Below are 21,421 nucleotides of genomic sequence, written 5' to 3'. Positions count from 1 at the left end.
TAATTACATTTTAATTTACATTTTACAAATTTAATCTAAGCCTAACGAAAATGGCCTTTTATTAAGTTGTTTAATGCATTTTTGCAGGTAAAAACTATTACGCGTTTCGTCAGCAAACAGAAGGATCGGGCCCCTTATAATGCTTTCGAACATCGAGGTTCGGAAGCAATATGGGGATTCAAACAAAATCTACAAAGTTTTGGTTTTTCCAGCCCGAACTTTTATTGTCAAAAAGAAAAGAAATATTATGACGATGTGACTCATGTGACGGATACAATGGATGAAATAGCGTGCTTAAATAATCGAATTAGTCCTGTTTTAAGTAGAAATTGACGATTATAAATATAAGAACATCCCCGGAAGACTGTTTGGAGGATGATTGGAAGCCCTAGGGACGCACAATACTGCATATAGATAAAATGAGGTTCGGAAGCTGTGCGGGGGAGGTTGCCTTCCCTATCTTGTGATAGGGTGGGGCTTCCGACCCCAATTCCCCCACACTGAATACTAAAACGCGTTTATTGCATTGTACAACATGAACCATATATATTTTACTAATCCAGGGTAGGCTAAGCCCCCCCCCCCCGCCTGCCAGCTTCTTTAATATTTTACACCATTTAAAATCCATCATTGTTAATGTGAAATGGAAAAGTAATTTTTGAATCAATCAACGTTAGAAGAAATGCGCAAATTAACGAAGACGATTTTTAGTTGTTTTGTATTTTCCCGCGCATATTGTATCATTACTTCTTTCCGAATTGGACCAATCACAGCGAGTTTTCAAATTTTGGCCAATCAGTCGCATGGTTAGACAAAAAAGTGTCATGGCTCCAAAATTCAAAATAGGAACCGAATATATTTTACGTTTGTGGAATTTGACTGCAAAATAGGATTAAAATTAAGAAGTATTCATTATGCAACTGGATTTGTTACATTATTAAAACGTTTTTTTTAGTTTTTTGTTGTTTTTTTAATGTGATAAACAAATAACTTTTTCAGATAACCTATTATAGAAAAAGCTAACGTGAATTTGAGAAGGATGAGTGAGGAAGAGCTATCTTTGGTTCTTAAGTTTGACGAGCTAACGAGGAACTGTAATGTTCTTCAAACCTCAGATGATGAACAGTTCTTGAGGTTAATTTCTTGTCTTTAATTTATTTACTTTTTTCTTTAAAAGAAATGTTCTGTTTTGACAAGCAATAACGGGCGGGTTATTCTAACGATGTCTGTGTTGGGGAGTTCTGATCATATCTCAGATGATGAGAGTAATTCCTAATCTTTTGACATGCATCTCATATCCTTATATGTGTCACATGGAATAATTGGTCATGTGGCCACAGTACCCGGCCCCCTAATCTAGCGCTGCAAGGTACAACGGCCCTTTTCAGTGTGTATCTGTAAATAAGGGGGCGATTTTGGGTCCGTCTTAGAGAACGATTTTTTGACCCCCCCCCCCTCCTATCTATTTTGTACATGACCGCTTTTTCAACATTAAATTAGTATTTATTTAGGGTTAGGTTAGGTTACGACACTTTTTGGGCCGAGCGCTGCGGCCATGACATGCTAGGGGCCGAGTGCTGCGGCCACATGTCTCACATTTAAGATCCATGTAAAAAATTGATAGGACGGGGGGGGGATCCAAAAATCGTTCTCTAGGAAATTACAGCGATTTTTTCATTTTCAACAACTTTGGATTCAAGTCTTGTCCGTTCTTGTGTTTCCGTATATTTTCTTTTTTAAACATATATTCATTAGGTTTGTCCTAAACGCAGGCGTGAACCGGCGAAGATGGGAGAACGCGGAGCTCGAATGCCAGCGCCTTGGAATAGAACTCGCGAAAGCTTGTCAGGTTATTATGTAGTTGACAATGCAAATCTTTTTTATTGAGTAATAAAACACGAAAGCTCATTTAACACGATTTTGTAATCCTCAATTAGAATTACTTTAGGAGATAGGAGGGCTAGAGCACAAACTTTCTCATGCTCGAACTATGCTGGACAACGAGTTAAATTTGCGGAAGAAGGCTGAGTTAGAGAGGGATAGGTTGAGCTCCCAGCTCCTCCTTCTTCGCCAGCTCGTGATGGATGATCATCTTGTGGACGAGGTTAAGCTTAGTAAGATTAAGCATATGGGAACCATGGATTTCACAAACGATGCTTTCTCCTCTCCGTATCCTAATACGCCAAAAGGAATTCTTAAGAAGTGTCACATAGACGAGGATAGTGTTCGGGACGTGGACGATTTCAGTTTTGACGATACAAGAGATTTCCTTGACTCTTGCTCCAGGATTGATCTGAGAACAAGTACCAGGAAACGATCTCGGAGTCGGGGACATGATAATGCTGTTGGAAATATTCTGGAGAATATCGCTAGTCCTCGAAGCGAGAATTTCAACATCAGAAAGCGCACCCGTCGGTCCCGTAGTATGGCCGTTCTTGAAGATACACGTGAGCAACCTGTCATTGAGGAACCTGAACCTAGACCCAGAGCAAACAGTCTTTTTGACAAGAGTGAGGCTCCTAAAAGTTTTTCTAACTCTCCTGCGCCCTCCTCCGGACATATTCTCTCACATAAAACGATGATCAAGTCTGAGAAATGTATTGTGTGTGACAAGAGGATAAAGTTTGGAAAGATCGCCTACAAGTGCGGACCATGTCGCATCGTTTTTCACACAGAGTGCTCAGATCGTGTACCGATTTGCTCCAAAAGAGGATCGCCGGAGGTTTGTCGAACTCCGCGGACAGAGAGAAATAGATCTCCAACCAAGAAGCCGTATTTTGCATCTCCTATGCTTCGTTAATTCCGCAGCTAACTACTCAGTACCCAAACTTTTCAACCACCAAAGTTATTTATTTAGTAAACAATCACGTCTTTCTTAATCTTTATTTATACATATGTCGTGTTGTATCTAAATCACTAGTTCAGAATCGCCGTAAATTTTAATTTTTAAATATTTGTATAGATAACAAAATGTCTGACAAGTCGTTGAACGAATTGAAGGTTGAGGATATGGAGAAACTAGTTGTGGTGAGTACTGATCATATAGAAACTAAATGTCTTGGAAAGTGTCGAATTCCTTCATTGTCGTTGCTGCATAATCCCAAAGTTACTTTTACAGAGAAACCACAATTGAGATTAGTCAATGTTCAGCCAGAAAACTACGATATCCCATTCATTCTTGATCAGACAAAGGGAACCGTTTTAAATCCAATAAGTTACTGTGAAAAGGGGGTCACATAACCCCTTCAAGATGTAGCAATATTTACGGAGAATGGTTAAGTTGTATTTATTTTTAGAGTGAGCAGAAAACTCCTGGAGGTTTGAAGTTGGAAATTGTTCTATCCCCTGCTCTCAAACCAAGTCCTAAGTAAGAATTTATCAAAAGATTATTATTCAATAAATTTATTCTTACGGAGCGTAAACTGTATATCGTATATCGTACAAATTCCTGTATTGCAAATGCACATGCAAAATTTTGTTCTATACAAATCCGGTTGACGCTATTAAGATTTTAAAAGTTTTTCAATATTGACCTCTTTAAATGCTCTTGCACATCCAAATCCATTTTTAACTGTTCTTGTATATTCAATGTTCTTTAGTAATTGATCTTATAACATTGTATAGTTCGATCTATTCCCTAGACCTGCATCCGTTCCGTCCTCACCTGCCACCCAGAAGGAGATAGAGGAGAAGCTGGCAGCAGCTAGTGGTAGGAGGGAGATGCTGGACAAACTCAGAGCAAAGAATATATCTGTACAGCTCGCCAAGGTTAATTTTTTTACATCTCAATACCTCAAGGGTGCTAACTGGTCGGGTATCTAATTTATGTATGAAAACTTGGAACACACATAGTACTGTTAGTAATGATCAATAGGGAGCTAATCAGTTCTTTATTACATCAAAACTAATTCACAATTCTTTTTTACTTGGGTGGATAAATTTATTAATTTTTTCATTAAAAAAAAACTTTATTCAGGTCGAAACCGCAAAGATAAAGAAGGAGGAATTAAACACTGAAAAATCTCAAAAATCCAAAGAGGTAAGTTTTGTTATGTTTTCAGAGATATAAATACATACTTCAACCCCTGAATCCTTCTCAATAAATCCGACCCTGTGCTAATTTTGATACAAATTCTAACCCTGATTTATTGAAGATTCTGGAGACTAAACTGGAGAACCAGGAGAAGAACCGTCAAGCGGAGATGATAAAGAACAAGGAGAAGCTCGCAGATAAGCTGGCTAGGGTTGAACGACTACAGAAGGATCTTGAAATACAAACAGAAGCTGCTAGAGTGTCTGCTGAATGCGCTCTTAAAGCTAAACTTGCCAAGGTATGAGAACTCCTTTTTTTTTCAAATCTTTATAAGATATATACGTAAGTGTGTCTACTGTCTAGGCTCAAGAGAAGAGAGATGAACAGCTGGAGGAACTTGTCAATAAAATGAAAGAACACGAGGAATATGTTGCTGAAGTAAATATAGTTTTTCATTCTAATATTTTTCTTGTAATTTTTCAAGAACAGTCTAAACTTGCATCGTTTTTATACTTGTAATTGGTGTTTTACTGTTTCGTCCATTCTTTAGCGGACTAGAATTAACTTTCCTATTTCTATCTGTCCTAACTTAATTTCTTCACATTTGTCTGCCCAGTGCCCAATCCGTCCTATCTCTACTTTAATTTTGTTCCGTCCCCCTAACTCCTTTTAATTATGTCCGTAATTCTAACTATTCTATTGATTTCCCTCCTCTCTTCCTACTTAATCCAAATCATGGCCTATTGTTAATCCCTCATTCTAGCTATTTTATACATTTTCTTCCTTCTCTTTTCCTACTTTATTCAAATCATGACCTTTAATTGCCATTTTACCACATATAATAAAACAAGACATTCGTATATATAATTCAGCCCAATCGCTCGAGCTGTTTGGCCAGCTGTACGCAACATTATATATATATATATGGACACTCATGGGGGGTGATATTGGCTTTTTAAAAAATTTTACACTGGCAACGCCGGGCCCTTCAGCTAGTTTTACATAAAATTAAGTCTTGGAACTATTTTAAATTATTCTAGAGTAAGTTTCAAAATTTTGCTCATGGTTTACACTAATTCTAATCTCCAGGTTCGATACAGTCACGACAAGCTGTTCCAGGACCAGGAGAACAAGGTTGGAACAACCCTCAACCTCAAGCTAGAGAAGGCAGCTAAGGTTAAGCTTATTTTATAAATCTTAACATTGTAATTTTAGTCTTGAAATTGGTAGAAATTTGTTAGTTACGATATTCAAAAACAAAAAAAATCGTTTATTTTGTTCAATAGTGGTCCGGGATTATGAACATTTTAAAAGAAATCGTATCTTTTAAAATAAATAAAAATGCTTTTTTTAATATTCCTGGTTGATTTTTCATATGATGTTTACCCCAGGAACGCGAAAGAAAAGAGCAGGAGTTGAAAGCTAAGCTTGAGGAGAGGAACAAGAAAGCTGAGATGGTTCGGCAGAACAAGGAGAAACTCCAGCTAGACCTGGGACCAGAGTCAGCTTAAACTTCACCTAACCTTTCAGTATTAATTTGTGATGTCCCGGAAATTGTCATCTGCAGCTTTAACTTTATATTTACACACATTCTTGTAACAGGGTCAGAAATCCGAGTGAAACTAAAGTATTTTACATATATATTTTTAATCGTTGAACATGGTACGGTTTTATTCAAACTGTGAATATATTTTAGACAAATGATTGGTTAGAATGGAATCAGGAGAGGAGATATCGGGACCCTGGCGGGCTACTAAACTATGGAACACCATTATAAGGTAGATCTTTATCATCCCTGACCTAAATTTCATACTGCCGGCAGATGGGAAAATAATGAGAGGTGGGAATGAAATAAATACCTTATGTATTGGGGGATAGGGATTGGGAATGGTTTTTAATTTATTGTTTAAATTTGTCTATGCAGTCATGTTTTCCATAACCCTTTAAAATAAAAAGATGCAATGTTTAGTAAAAATTATTTCTTTGATTTTGACCCATGCCCTTAGTAATTACTTACACTCATGATATTTGATAATTAGGAATTTCCGGAGTGGAATGCCGTTGAAGAAACACAAGAAGAACATGAGAACCTACGAGAACTGTTTCAGTTCTACGGATGCTGTAGACTGGTTGCAGAAAAGTCTGCAGAAGAATCCAAACTTCGGAGCTGAGGTGACCAAGGAGCAAACCGTCCTTCTCCTTCAGAAACTCTACAGGGCCGGGATCATTGAAAACGTGAGAGAGGATTCTAATGATGAAGAATTCAAGGTAAACATTTTTTATTTCAAATCCAGATTTTCAATTTTGTCATTGGCCAGGGAACATAAAATGATTAAAATAAATCGACAATTTTATTTACCGTTCAGGTGTCCGGAGAATTGTATAGATTTAGTAATAAAAGTCCAGTGAGAAACCTGCGAACTCCAGGGAAGATGGATCGGAAACCTCTCTCCGATACCGGAAATACTCCGCATGCTCCCCGGAGTAAGGAGCGGGATGAAGAGAATGTAGCCGAGAAACCAGAACGAGAGAAAAGCTCGAGTAGGAAGATAAAAGAAGAAATGAAAAAACAGTTAAATTTGTCTTATTTCCAGGTAATTATTTAATTATTTCTAGCATAAAGCTAAAACTTTTAAGTTTTAATTTTCTATTCTTTTAACCTAAAAAATATCTTCGATCCGTTCTCATCTCTTTGAACAAAATATTTAACTTGTTAATTAATCTCTGTTTTAGGCTTTGCCCTCGAATTCGTTAATAATCCTTGACAACGATGACACCTGGCGACGTGTTTACATGGATCAGCTGACAAGAGCTCTAAGTAAACAGCACACTGAGAGGCTAGACTACGCCGGTCAGATGGATATTGAAACTGTAATGCATAATATGACTCGTGTCTCTGCTAAGGGGATAGTTCAGGTTGAAGAGAAGAGTGAAGATCTCCCGCACTGGGTTCTCTCCGCTATGAAATGTTTAGCGAACTGGCCGAAACAATTAAGAACAGTGAACGGTAAGGAGAGTTGCCTACCCAACTACACTGGATTCGAACATGATGTTTTCAACGTTGTCAAAGATTATTTCCTTGGATTACCTGGTCCTCTCTCCACATTCCCTCTCTACGATTTCTTTATAGACGCGTATTTGAAAGCTGAGAGGGATAATAGCACACCCGTCCTTCCAACCCCTTATCCGATTAATCCTGACAAGTCCTGCGGGGTTCATCCTGGCTCCGTGACTAGAGCATGTACTCGACCGTTCACACAAACCAACCTAGATAATGAATTCTTTACAATGTCGGATCAATCTGAGGAGTTTTCTGCTCTCTCGCACACTGAAAGAGTAGCAAAAATTCGCCACACCTTTCAGGTTCTCCCTCCTCTTGCAACCAGTAGTTTACAATCCAGTAATAATACAAACTCTACTCTTAGTGGACATTCAACCTTTGATACAATTTCACCCAGCTCTCTCTCCCCTGACATGTCCACAACTGCAATCATGAAACAGTTCCTTCCTCCGAACACATGCTTCGAGACTGCCTTCGTGGAGGAGTCTCCCATCACCAGGATAGTTCCTCAGAGAGAACACGAGGTTCTTCATATCCGTAGAACCTGGTCGGGACGTTCTCTTTCTCATATATCCACGGACTGGAGCACCAAATCAACCTCAACCCAGACTGATGCTGCAGAGCAGGATAAACTAGAATCTATGGAGCAGGTATCCAGTAGTAGTCTTAAGAGAATACCTAAATGGAAGAGAACAAGCCGGTTTAGGAAATCTATTGCCGTCATGGAATCCCAGGATAGACGGAAACCTTCTCAGCAACCTGGAGATGCGGACGGTCGAGGGTTTGTTAATGGAGGGTTTGCGGACACTCCGGATAGCCGCATCTCCAGACCATCCGGTATTCCAGGACGGACCAGACAGTTAAACTCAACCAGTGGGTTTCCCTCTCAACCCATCAGTAAAACTCCCATCAGGGGATACTCCAGTGTAGATAACTTGCTTGACAGAGAAACCAAATTTGAAGAGGATTTTATGTTTAAGTACAGACAGGTTTCAGGAGATCTGAGATCTTCATGTGATCAGCTGGAGATTGCCAGAGAACGAGCCGAGGAGATTCGAGATAAAAGTTTAATTGAATCTAAAGCTTTAAGAAAGGAAAAAAAGAAGAGAAGATGGAGGAACGCTAGTACAGACCGTCTAGGATATGATACGGATACAGATGTGAGATATGAAAACTATGAGAACTATCCTAGAGTAAGTGGATCCTCCCGACATTGTTATATAAATCAAGGTTTGGAACTAAGTCCTATTCCTAACTATCTCTCAGCACCGCTTGCTTCTGAAGAAATCAGTGACCTGAGTCCAGTTTCCTTTAACCGGCACGGGAAGTATAATACAAGCTACCGGCTGGCAAACAACCAACCTGAAACTCCTAAGGGAAGTTTTCCTCGCACAAGTACTCAGATAAATCTACAGCCTCCTCTCAACAACAACCAGCAGAACCCTAAACCTCGGAGTGTTGTTGAACCGGAGAATTGTATCTATGTGCGTGCCGAACCTTACAACTGTTTAAACTCCGATGTAACTAACTCTGTTGCATCGGAGAAACATGGACGAGAAACTATTTACACAAGAGTTGGTCCTGGACCGATACAACGTTACTTAGTGCATGATTCAACCCATCCCTACACCTCAACCATGCGTCCTTCTCAGTACCCAAACCGTTCTCAGCGTCCACAATCATCTCAACATTCACTCCGTCCTGAGACCTTCAGACGGGATACAGGAGCTCGTGCCTCCAGGTGTAGTCAGGCTACTATTGACAGTGGACGATATTCAGACCTGAGTAGATCATCCAACCCAATACGTCTTGTTCATCTTCCTCAATCCAGCTCCGGAGCAGACCTTAACTATGCTAGGTTCTCTAAACAAGTTCCTCACAATGTTCTTGTAGAGAAGCTACAAGTTCTTACTAGCAATCCTGGAAAGGTTGAGGAGATGGCAATTGATATTTTTAAACTACTGACTCTCCTACTCCCACCTTCTAATAGAAGAAAGTTGCAACTTTTGCTAAAATTCATCAAAAAGGTAAATATTTAAACATTATCTAGAGCCTTAGTAATTTATTTTTGATAATTAATGCATAATTACTCAATGCACACAAAATTTAAATTCAACTGAATCACATGGTTTCATTTAGGGATTTTGTGAGAGGTCTAAGAAAAATTTGGCAGATTTTAAGGACTGGCATATTTCTATGTGGCCGATTTTTTTTACGTCGTTGAGGGGAAATTTTTGGGTTTAGTTTTGGGTTTAGTTTTGGGTTTAGTTTTGGGTTTAGTTTTGGATTTAGCTTTGGATTTAGTTTTGGGTTTAGTTACAATGTTTACTCGGCTTAATGAACCCCTGAATCGATTTACACACATTTTTACTTGTTGATTACTCTGAATATTATATTAGGTTGCTCTTAACTCAGACCTAAGGCTCGATCAGAAAATATCCAACAGAGAACTATCTGTTCTCACCTTTACAGAGGTTATTCTCCGACCTGGAGATATCTACGCTACTAACCAGGAGATTAACAGGAAAATTGTTAATCTTTTCCTCGACAAATATGATGAGGTAAGAAAATTATGTATTTAAATAAAATCTAATTTATTTTCTGGCCTAGTCGGAGTTCAGTAAAGAAAACTAAGGAGGGTGTAGAAGGATAGATCAGGAACAAATGACAAAGATATTTAAGAAAACTCGGAATTCCTAGGCAATCATTATTTTTATACGTTGCAGTGCTATATAAACTGTAGATAACCACCATTGGCTTCTCTGTAGTTGGATCATTCTTTGGCTTAATTCAAACTCAAAAGTTCGCTGCCTTCTATAACAGATCGATAATAAATATATCAATATCAAAGTCTGACTTCGTACTTCAAAAGGTCTTATGGAAATTTTCTCTCAAAATTGTCATCGGACAAAAATTAATATCAGGCTTTGTCTGATGTTTTTTACTTGATGATCAAATTTAGATCTGGAGTCCGCCACAGAGTTTAAGACGTGAAGTTGAGGAGAAGGTTTATCAGAGTTTAGTAAACCGTAGAATACAAGCTGGAGAAGATCCTTATCCTGTAACCTACTGTAGACAGGTAATTAGTTTTCATCATCTCAGGAAGGTTGTACGATCTACACTCTACAGCTGTTTGATTTGGTTTGTTGAGTTTGTCTTAGAGAGGGGCGCATTGATTTCTTGATAGTTTACCATTACTAATTAAAACAAAAGTTATTTTTATGAAATATTTCTATTCTAATAAAAGTCTAATTTGAACCATTCTCTAAAAGAGGCACTATTTTTATATTCAAATCCCTTAAAACGGGTTTGCACTATTATTTATCACCAAGTTGATTTCAGATAAACAGATTTAAGAAGGATTTATAGTCAATGTCTGAAAGGATTCTCTTCACCTCAGTTGTCTAAGTAGCTTTACAGATTTCACCTCGCATAGCTTTATAAGTTGTATTAAAGGTTAATTTTAAGGTTACAAAAAGTGAGTATGAGAGCTCTAAACTGAGCGGAGCTGAAGCTGGTCTTATGGATCTCCTTCAAGTTATACTGACAGACACTAAGATGTCGGACAAAGAGAAATCAAAGAAAATGAAGAAATTTAAAGAATCTTATCCTCAACTCTGGAGGTATAGTAGAGTTTTAACAAATCCATTCCTCATCTTCTTTAGAGTTTTCTTCTTTTAAGTAGTATGAACATTGTACATGGTAGATTTATGCTGAGAGATTCAATATTTGTTTCAAGCTCACATTGTATACAAAACTTGATGAATAATTCAAAAGTAACCCTCAACAATAAATTTACGAAGAAGTTTGTGAGAACAATCTCATCCTTTGCTACAGTGTTTCGGATCCATATCATTTTGATTCGGATCCGCGGATCCGCATCCGTGATGATGGATCCGGATCCGGTTATAATTTATAAACTATAGTAATCCTAAAGTTAAAAATGTCGTCATTACTATTATATAAATGTAAACATTAAATTATTAAAGATAATTTTGAAAAATTTTCGTCATGTAAATAATACATTTACGAACCATTTTGATTTATTTATTCCATGGTTTTGGTTAATTTTTGGCGCTACCCGGATCCATATCAACGTTTCCTGATACGGATCCGGATCCGACCAAATGATACGGATCCGACCGGATCCGGATCCGAAACACTGCTTTGCTAAATTGCATATATTTGATTTTTGGTGTGGTTAAAATTCAGATTTCAAAAGTTTTGTGGTTCTTGGTACATGTACTTTCTGCAAAACAAATATCTTTAGTCCAGATCTTGAGCTAAACCCATAAAACCTGTTTTTATTTAAGGCGCAAGTTTCCTACGGAGAGCAGTGAACCTGAACTAGTTTCCAGGAAGGAGAAGATTGGCAAGTTTAGTTCTCTCTCTAGGATCAAGAACGTGATGAGAATATAAGGAGAAAATAAGAACTTTATTCCTTTCTTATATTCCTTTTGCTCGGGCTTCCAGATATGCATAATGATTTTAGTCTCGCTTTTATTTTAATATATTTGTTGTTGGACAATTCGGTCCTTGATTCCGTTTTATCAAGTTAGTAATGAATCTAAAACATGATTAGAAAATATCATTTTAATGAACCTAATCCAGAAATTTACTTATATCAAACCGACCTTATGAAAGTGCCACATATTGATTTAATGTTATTATATAGTTATGTAGACCATTTATGAATTATGTATTAAATATTGTTTAAATATTCAGTTTTCCTACAATTCTTCTAAACCTGATCTTTCAGAGAACATCATGGGTCCAAAAAGGAAACCGAAGGAGATTCCAAAACCTGTTGCTGCAACTAGAGCGAGCAGAGGAGCTAAACCGGAGAAACCTGAACCGAAACAGAAAACTAGGAAAGAAAAGGAAACTATCCAGAAACCTGAACTGAGTGTATTAAAAGGACAGAAGAAAATCCAGAAACCTGAACCTACTACAAAGCAAGTCAACGAAACTGTTGAAAGACACGAACCTAAAAAGATCACAAAAAAAGTGAAGAAAACTACTGAGAACCCTGAACCTGTACAGATAACATTAAATGGATCCGAGGCACCCCTGAAACAGATCAAGCCCCGCAGATCTTTATCTAAAAATGTACCCGTAAATGAACCTGAGATGAATAAACCCATCTCCGAGATACAAGCTGCACTAGAAACTAAGACTCGAGGAAAGCCCGGAAGGAAGAAGAAAGTTGTTGACGTTCCTATGAAGGGGAAGGATGAATGTGTTGGGATGAACCTGGATGATAAAACTAATGACTCTGAAAGTATAGACGATGAACCTATTACTGAAGTTAAAGTTGGAGCCCGGAGGAAAAGAGGAATGATTAAACCTACTGGAGAAGAATCTCCAACTAAAAAGTTTGCGCAGGTAATTAGTAGATAAAAAAATAGGGTTCAATCATGAAAACTGTTTGTTGAATATGTTCTCGGTTTCTTATCTCTTTATTGTAGAAACGCAATTTTGGGTTTACTGCTTGCTTGGAGAAACCTAGTTCCTGTTCTCAAACATCTAAACCTGACAGTGCACTAGCTGTTAAACCTGTATTCTCAACACTATCTACACAACTGGAGAAACTGAAATCTAATCCTAGAATTGAAACCAAAAAATCTTTGTGTAGCAAGGATATATTAAATCTTCTAGAGGATCTGGATCCAGGTAAACGTAAACTTTCAATTTCATATTTTCAAAAAGGTCCAATATTATTTTCTGGTTTACATATTTGTATCATAGTTGTATTTAAGAAACCGAGAACGTTGTAAAACCATCAGTCCCTGTTGCTGGAGCTGGCAGAAAAAGGAAGAGTTTGCTCCAGGTGGAGAAACCACCCGAACCTGATCCAGGTCCTGAACACATACCTGAGCTCGAAACAAGGTAATTCGATTTCCAACTCCTTAAATCAAAATTCTTATTTTGATCTCAAATTTTATACTTGTCTCAAACTAAGATTAACGGAAGAAATTTGTCCAGCACATTTTTTAAAATTTGTTTCTTGATCTCTTCCATATTCAATATCCATTAAACTTGGATAAAACAGTATTGATTTATTCCAATTAAGATCTTAATCCTTGATAAATCCAGGAAGAAGCGGATTGCGTATGCTCGATCTAAGAAAGCAGAGTTAGATCCCAAACCTAGACGAGGTACTGCAAAGAGTAAATTAGACCAGAGTACTAAGAACAACACGATCAGATCTTCTCCGCGTAAATCGATTCTTTCCAACTCTAAGGAGATGTCCTTTAATCAAACATCGAGCCAGGTATTAACAAATTAATCGGGATATAACTATTTAAAATTTTTATTTACAAATCTATTCAAAATGTACAATTCTTAAATTTTCTGTTTCGTTACTATGAATGAACATATAAAATTATGCTTTGAACCAAAGTGTTGTGGTTTATATTTTTATGGCTAAATGATGGAGGAATATTTTTAAGTGTTCTTATTTTCAGGGAAACACGAGTTTATCAACACGGGTTCCGATCTGGAAGAAGTCGGTCAACTTAAGCCAGGTAAAATCGGTATTTCAGGGAACACGTGTTTTCTGCTTTTTTATATTTTCCCCTATTCAGCTTATTTAGTATTTTTTAAATTCTTAATACATGATAAGCATCTATACTTCATGCAAAGCAGGAAAAAATTAGATCCTGAGAATACTAGTTTTATAAACGTTATTTCCTAGATGGAGGATGTTGGCAAAAAGGACGTTTTTGATCCTAATTGTTACGGAGAAGAGGAGTTTGGACCAGAGGATGACGGAGCAGTTAAGAAGAAGACGAGAAGGAAGAAAAAGAAGGACAATAAGGGAATCCTTGTGTTTGGAAACCAAGGATCTAAGAAAGATATTGAGAAGGTTGTCAAGGAAACTCATCACTTAAAAACCCCTGTCGCAAAAAGAAAGCCCGCTAAAAATATTCCGAAGATTGTATTGTCAGAATTCTGCCCTCCCCCGGCTCCCACCCAGCAACGACCTCCACCTAGGACTGAGCAGAGCGGTCTAGGATATTCCAGTGATTTTTCAATGGGAGCACACAACTTTTTCGACTCAGGTAAATTTAACGGCAAATATTAAAATTGTTCTGAGTACTAAAGCTCTGGTCTAGGATTTATTAAACTACTTTTCAGCTGATCAGATACCTCAGATTGAGATGAGTATTCAGAACTACAGCAGTGTTCAGTATTCTAGTAGTCTGAAGGTTCCTACCCGGAGTAAACCTAAGATACAGAGTGCTGAACCCGAACCTGTACCCTCTACATCCTCTGTACAACATGATCCAGTGACCTACAAAACCCCGTCAGTTCCGAAAACATTTTCCAAACTACTGAGAAATGATAAATCCTCCACACCTAAACTTGAACCTGCCAAACCTAAGGAACCTGAGTCCATTAAAGAACAGATACAGAATGCTTTTGGATTTGATGACACAGGTATTTATACAAATTTCAATCTTTTGCTACACCCAATAAGGTAAATGTATCTAAAATAAACTGTGCAAAGGATTTTTTCTCTGTATTATTTATTTATTTATTTCATATGTTACATAACAAGAGCTTGTTTAATGAATGTAGACAATGCGGTGTGAGTATGATGTACATTTGTCCGAATTTAATGAAATTAAGCCGCGTCTCAAATCTCCCAAAAACCGGTTTGAATTGAGCGCCGGCTTAAATCTTGAAAAATTTAATTGGAGTCAACAAATTTAAACTTCGGCTCAAATTCTTTAAATTCGGTCTCGAGTTCTCTTCTTGCTACTCCTATTTGTGAAAAACATGCAATTTTATGTAAAATGGTGCTGATCGTTTTTTATTTTATTTTTTACTCCTTTACTTCAAATCTTGCTGTATTTTGTTCAAGTTTGCTGTTATTAAACTTAACTATATTTTTATTTTAAAACTTAAATGAAAAAACTATCTAGAAAATTATATTCTTCTTTTTTTATCTTGCACTTTTCTTTGTGTCAAACTTTTGCTTAGAATAAACAATTTTGGAATTTGTAAAACAAGAGATTTTTGTGGAACTTTTTCAAATTCCAAAAACCCGCCAAAACGAACCTAAGGAATTAACGCTGATGATTATTTTGTTAAGATGACGATGAGTTGAGCGGAAGTGAGAGTATGTCCCTGTCTCCGGTTAAGAATATGTCCGGGATCGGAGGAAAAACAGTTATGGATGTTTCAAGGTAAAGAAAATATTTTAATCGGTATAATTAGAAGACCATGTGTGATCTAAGATTAACGGAAGCCAAAGTTTGTTTTAGTTTTTGTATTTCTGGTTGAGATAAATACCAAAATTAAACAGCTTGGTTAAATAGAAAATTTTGATGATAACATTGTTCTATATGTTCAGGGTATCTGCACTGCACAGTTTCCGTGAAGCAAGTAAACCAGCTGAGAAGGCTAAAATTGGGATGTACAGGTTAGTTAACAGAATATTTGAAATTAGTAATGTTTTGATTTCTCTTTCGGTGTTGTTTATTTTTTGAATCAGGCTGAAAAACAAAATTTGATTTGATTTGTAACTGACTTACATAAAAATACTTAATAATTGTTCAGGTTTAATGGTGTCCCAACCCAGACTGGAATAATGAGACAGGTTGCAGCGATACTAAAGAATAAAGTGGATGAAAGTATCTCAAACCAGATCAGGAAACACGAGAAAGGAAGATCAAGTCCCAGGAAGAAGAAACCAATCAAACCTAGTCAACCCAACCCCAGTCAGCCGAGACTTGAACCTGAACCTGAGAAGGATATTGGATCCAGCACCTTGTTTATAGAAGATCCTAAACCTGAAGACAGGGTTGATCTAAACATTATCAATCCAACCATTAACCAGGACGAAAACTCTACTCAGGACCTGGAAAAGGAATCTCACAGTCCCAAGAAAGTTTTAGCTCCCCGGAATGCTTTTGAGGTTTTAAAGTCTGGAAAGGGCCAGCGTAAGCCAGCAGCTAAAACTAAGATTAAAAAGTTGACGAAGAAGGTCTCTAAGAACCCTAAACTAGAACAATCCTCAATCCTTGAATCAATGTCTTCAAGTATTGCAAGTAAAATTAACGGAAAGGATCTACCTAGGAAAAGAGTAAGTTCAAGTTTAATTACAATCTTGGGAACCTAATAATTTACTTAAACTTGGTTCTAGATTTCACTTAAAGGGCAACATTTTCTTGGTGATTTTAATGGAAAAAAAGAGGAACTTTTCAGTTTTACTAAAATCTAGATTCTCTATAAAATATATACTTTGTTAAAACTAGTAATACTAAAGTATTTTATTGGCACCCGCTTAATATTATTAAGATAACATGTTGCTTCATGAAACCCTCACGCTTTGTACGAAGTACATCTTAATGTATTTTTTTCTGTAGGTTCAAACCAAGAAGAAGAATCTTGCTGTGAGTCCGGAGAGAAAGAATTCGTCTGACAAGGAGAACATCGGGAAGGTATTTGAAACAAGTGTTCTCTCTGTATCCAGAACCTACAGGAAAACAACTTGATCAAATACGACGACACTAAAATAAAAAGTTTTTGTAATTTTAAAAAAAATTATCCAGGTTTACGTGAATTAAGATTAAAATGATTTTAAAAACTGATTGATTTTCCGACATGTACATATTATACATATTCTAGTTTAGTATTTACAAGAAATAAAGTTGTTTGTGCCTCAGGCCCAAGAAAGATAAACCCAGTGTATCCTTTGACCAATCCATCCCATCCTCACCTAAACAGAAGAAACATACTCAAAAGGTAGAAAGGAACTGATAAATCGATTCATTAGCTGATTTTATAATGATTAAATCTTTGCAACCTCGTGTCATAGACCTGAGACTTCTGCTTGATCTAGTACTTAAAGAAGTTGGAGAAATAAAATCAGTTCTTTAAGTTTAGATTATCCTTGTAATGGTAATAACTGTACTGTATAATGTATATACTTAACAATAAAATATATATTTTAGGAGAAGAAATTAGATCAATGGGCGGCTCTGCAGACATCACACTTCTCAGAAGTTGAAGAGTTCGATCTTTCATTTGCCTAAGCGCAGTCTAAATCCTCCATATTCAACCTTAATCTTTCATATGCAACCTCAATCCTCCATATTCAACCTCAATCCTCCATATTCAACCTCAATCTTCCATATGAAACCTCAATCCTCCATATTCAACCTCAATCCTCCATATTCAACCTTAATCCTCCGCATTCGATCTCAATCCTCCAAATTCAACCTTAATCCTCATAATTTAACCTCCATCCTCAACATTTTACCTCCATCCTCAACATTTAACATCAATCCCCAACATTTAACCTCAATCCTCAACATATAACCTCAATCCTCAACATTTAACCTCAATCCTCTACATTTAACCTCAATCCTTAACATTTAACCTCAATCCTCAACATTTAACCTCAATTTAACATTTAACCTTAATTCTCAACATTTAACCTCAATCCTCAACATTTAACCTCAATCCTCAACATTTAACTACAATCCTCAACATTTAACTTCAATCAACATTTAACCACAATCCTCAACATTTAACCTCAATTCTCAACATATAACCACAACTTAACATATAACCACAATCCTTAACATATAACCACAATCCTTAACATATTACCAAAATCCTCAACATATAACCACAATCCTTAACATTTAACCTCAATCCTTAACATTTAACCTGAATCCTCAACATTTAACCTAAATCCTCAACATTTAACCTCAATTTTCAACATTTAACCTTAATTCTCAACATTTAACCTCAATCCTCAACATTTAACCTCAATTCTCAACATTTAACCTTAATTCTCAACATTTAACCTCAATCCTCAACATTTAACCTCAATCCTCAACATTTAACCTCAAGCATTTAACCTCAATCCTCAACATTTAACCTCAATCTTCAACATTTAACCACAATCCTCAACATTTAACCTCAATTGTCAACATATAACCACAATCCTTAACATATAACCACAATCCTTAACATTTAACCTCAACCCTTAACATTTAACCTCAATCCTCAACATTTAATCTCAATCCTTAACATTTAACCTCAATCCTCAACATTTAACCTCAATCCTCAACATTTAACCTCAATCCTCTACATTTAACCTCAATCCTCAACATTTAACCTCAATTATTTAACCTCAATCCTCAACATTTAACCTCAATCATTTAACCTCAATCCTCAACATTTAACCTAAATTCTCAACATTTAACCTCAATTCTCAACATTTAACCTCAATTCTCAACATTTAACTTCAATCCTCAACATTTAACCTCAATTCTCAACATTTAACCTCAATTCTCCTCATCCAATATTGACTAAATATTTATTACTAAAGTAAACCTGTGTCTTCTGGATTTAACCCTGAATTCCAAACATCCTAAACTTATCAAGTGCCCCCCTTAAGATTACACTGACCGAACTAAACCTGGAGATTGATTGACAAATATCTAACAAGAGGTTTTATTAAGCATGCGTCCACTGAGGAACTTAAATATGGCCACGGTTCATCATATAATAATTTAAAAATATCGAACTGAACCTATATATTTGGAACATCTTGAAAATTTTTGTATATGTAAATTTATTTTGATTTTCGATTTTTCTTTGATAATTTATTTTTGCCTTTGTTTATTTTTAAAAGAACTGTTACCACTTGACATTGTATATCAACGATCGCATTTTATGTTAAAACTTGTACAATTGTAAGTCGTCTTTACAGAAAATATATATTAGTTTTAAAACCATTGAATTCATTTAGTCTATTGCACCTTTTTGCACCATGAAACTTTATGATTTTGCATTAAGAATCGTTGAGTAAACAAACTAAAATTTTTGTCTCTTGATTAGAGTTACAAAAAGTTTAGTTTACAGGATTACCTTCGACGGTAGCATGGTCACCGGAGAAGGGTAAGGTAGTTCATACAATTCTAGGGAGCCTAACTTCCGTCCACTGCCTACGTCATAACTCGGGAATATAGGGCACGGGTCTTAGAAACTGTCTTGAGATACATGGACAGTCGGTGACGTCAGACAAGTCCAGATCTTCCCCGTGCCGTATCGACCTTCCATTCGTGCGTGAGCCTCCTTGCGATACCTTATTGACCATCTTGGACGGTTAAGACTTCAGTGATGACTGTACGGAAATATTGAGTCCTTGCATTTGATAATAAGTTCCTTTCATGACCAACCCATCAAGTAAATCGTTAAAAATTGAATTGTAGGCAGAACACCAAATTTAACATTCAAATAGTAGTATTTAAAAAAAAAAATTTTAAACATGACAATCTCTTAGTCTCATCCTTAATGGGTTACCCTGTATATATCACTAGGTTACTGAGCCCAGAACTTAAGACAGGGTATCGTTCTGAAAACCTGTTTTAAAACCCGGGTTTCACAAATGGGGTTAGGCAGTTTTGTAAATATCAATATTTTTGTTATGAAATATTATTTTATTCAGTTTGTTTATATTCTCCATTTTTTTCGAATCTCTTAAATCAAAATCTACACAAATGTTAAAACCCCAAAAAGGAAAATCGGGAGTTTTGTCCAACGATACTCTTTTAAATTTCGGGCTCTGAAGTCGCGTATTTAGTTACGTGATTAAACCCATACCTTAATATACTTGGTAACCCATAAAGTATATGTTGTTAAGGTACGGGTTTAATGATACTGTAATGACGACCTAAAACTCATAAAAGAGATCAAGCCCATTGTTAACTGAACTCTTCTGTCTGTAAACAGCCTTCTAATGGGGTATTTAATGATTTAGTAAATGAATGAACTGTAGCAGAGAAGCGTGAAAATAAGGAAACAGATAATGTAAATTCCGTACAGTTTCCATTGTGGGTAACCCTAAACTAGATTGCATTATTTCAAATGAATAATGATTCATGATCACTGATCAGTCAGCTATCTGAAGATCAGGGGCGGTCTAGAGGGGGGGCCTGTGCCAACGGGCCCCCCTGAGCTCCTGGAGGGGGGGGGCCTGTGCCAACGGGCCCCCCTGAGCTCCTGGAGGGGGGGGGCCAATTTTTTTAGCGCGCTTACGTGCGCAAAAAGGGGCCCGTCTGAGATATTGGTTTAGTCCGCCCCTGCAGTGGAGAGCCTGGATAGGTGGAACTTTGTTTTCGATTAAACTAAAAGCCTAACTTTATTCCATGCATTGCTATCTTTTTACATTAACATTACACTTTTTCTACATATATAAATATAATATACCTATTCAATTTCAAACTTAAGAAAATCCAATTCTGGCTTAAAGGGACAGACCGGCTATGGAAGGTAGTTGAACTAAGTATGTAGTGTTGTGGACATATTCTTTAGGATTCATTTTAGACATAAAACTTTTTAAATATCTGTAAATCCTGAGTTTGCGCGCAAAGTCGATGTTCAAAATCGTACTTTTGGGTCGATACGTTTTCAGAATTGTTTTGTTTTAATTATTCAATAACGACGACAAAAAATATAAACAAAATTCTACATTTTACTAGTTAGTTCTTTAGAAATAGATTGAGAAAATAAAAATTAATCTTATCGAAAATAAGTAATTTTGTTTCCTATTTTCCCATTATTCTGGTTTCTCATTATTCACAAAGATTTTCTGCAGATTTTTTGGAATTATTATTGAAAAGTCGACATTTGAAGAATTTGTAGAAATCTGCGAAAAAATTTATAGAAAACATGAAATTCGATATAATAATGAAAACGAAATAATTGATTCTAGCATTAATTTATTGACAATTTCTTTTGAGAAATATGTTCCTAACCATCTAGTTAGTATAATTTTTACTTTATTTTTCGTCATCGTTTAATGTTGGGTTTCCTAGAGAGGGTTTTTATTACGTAAAAAAACGATGTTAAAAAACCCCTAAATAATATTTTTCCATTTTACAGACTAAGAAATCCTATTTGTTTTACTATCTTAAAAACGCATTACTGTATGTATTAAAATTTAAAGTAAAATATTAAACTATATATCTTATTTGGTAGAAAATCAATGCAAAAGTTGTTAATAATGCAGAGTTAACTAGAGTTTAACTAGCAGAGACCCTCCATGTAAAGAGGAACATGACTGATTTACAACGGTAACCTTATAACCTTAAACTGATCAATAATGTGGAAGATTTCGTCGTATTTATAGTTGGAAAAGTGTATAATTCTTTAAAAACTTCTCCCTTTCTTCTGCAGTAGAAATGCACAAGTCATTTTAATTGATAAGCCCATAAACATGGATGTCTTATTCATGCTTGACCAATAAAGGTTATAAGGGTACTTCTGTGAATCGGGTATTCCCCTCTATGAATGGGAGG

General features: G+C 36.3%; 4 protein-coding genes across 7 annotated transcripts; all 4 read left to right on the top strand.

The window, feature by feature from the left end:
- The first annotated feature begins 979 nt into the window (after positions 1 to 979).
- On the top strand, positions 980 to 2,961 carry LOC111694944 (rac GTPase-activating protein 1). The gene is made up of 3 exons (XM_023464027.1): positions 980 to 1,134; positions 1,756 to 1,849; positions 1,949 to 2,961. Exons 1-3 carry the CDS (start codon positions 1,040 to 1,042, stop codon positions 2,798 to 2,800), a joined length of 1,041 nt encoding a protein of 346 aa, XP_023319795.1. The 5' UTR covers positions 980 to 1,039; the 3' UTR covers positions 2,801 to 2,961.
- LOC111694945 (calponin homology domain-containing protein DDB_G0272472) lies at positions 2,947 to 5,730 on the top strand. Its single transcript, XM_023464028.1, has 8 exons — positions 2,947 to 3,027; positions 3,297 to 3,367; positions 3,642 to 3,768; positions 3,977 to 4,039; positions 4,155 to 4,331; positions 4,397 to 4,471; positions 5,123 to 5,209; positions 5,425 to 5,730. The coding sequence occupies exons 1-8, from the start codon at positions 2,971 to 2,973 to the stop codon at positions 5,542 to 5,544; spliced, it is 777 nt and encodes a 258-aa protein (XP_023319796.1). The 5' UTR covers positions 2,947 to 2,970; the 3' UTR covers positions 5,545 to 5,730.
- LOC111694942 (uncharacterized) lies at positions 5,719 to 11,700 on the top strand. Its single transcript, XM_023464022.1, has 8 exons — positions 5,719 to 5,811; positions 6,073 to 6,301; positions 6,400 to 6,627; positions 6,767 to 9,121; positions 9,494 to 9,655; positions 10,057 to 10,173; positions 10,563 to 10,717; positions 11,408 to 11,700. Exons 1-8 carry the CDS (start codon positions 5,747 to 5,749, stop codon positions 11,511 to 11,513), a joined length of 3,417 nt encoding a protein of 1,138 aa, XP_023319790.1. The 5' UTR covers positions 5,719 to 5,746; the 3' UTR covers positions 11,514 to 11,700.
- Positions 11,701 to 11,849: 149 nt separating this feature from the next.
- Positions 11,850 to 18,856, top strand: LOC111694943 (neurofilament heavy polypeptide). Of its 4 annotated transcripts, none has more exons than XM_023464026.1 (14): positions 11,850 to 12,479; positions 12,563 to 12,767; positions 12,854 to 12,983; positions 13,191 to 13,368; positions 13,562 to 13,621; positions 13,792 to 14,158; positions 14,235 to 14,537; positions 15,196 to 15,289; positions 15,457 to 15,525; positions 15,663 to 16,188; positions 16,472 to 16,587; positions 16,772 to 16,850; positions 17,060 to 17,182; positions 18,581 to 18,856. In XM_023464026.1, the coding sequence occupies exons 1-13, from the start codon at positions 11,862 to 11,864 to the stop codon at positions 17,138 to 17,140; spliced, it is 2,826 nt and encodes a 941-aa protein (XP_023319794.1). In that variant the 5' UTR covers positions 11,850 to 11,861; the 3' UTR covers positions 17,141 to 17,182; positions 18,581 to 18,856. The 4 variants fall into 4 exon arrangements, with proteins under 4 accessions (XP_023319794.1, XP_023319793.1, XP_023319792.1 ...); XM_023464025.1 differs by having other exon boundaries at positions 18,568 to 18,856; XM_023464024.1 differs by having other exon boundaries at positions 18,544 to 18,856.
- The last annotated feature ends 2,565 nt before the right edge of the window (positions 18,857 to 21,421 follow it).

Source organism: Eurytemora carolleeae, unplaced genomic scaffold (genome assembly GCF_000591075.1).
Source record: "Eurytemora carolleeae unplaced genomic scaffold, Eaff_2.0 scaffold192, whole genome shotgun sequence".
NCBI classification, from domain to species: domain Eukaryota; kingdom Metazoa; phylum Arthropoda; class Copepoda; order Calanoida; family Temoridae; genus Eurytemora; species Eurytemora carolleeae.
The sequence above is the reverse complement of the archived record's forward strand: the minus strand, read 5'-3'. Positions and strand labels throughout refer to the sequence as shown.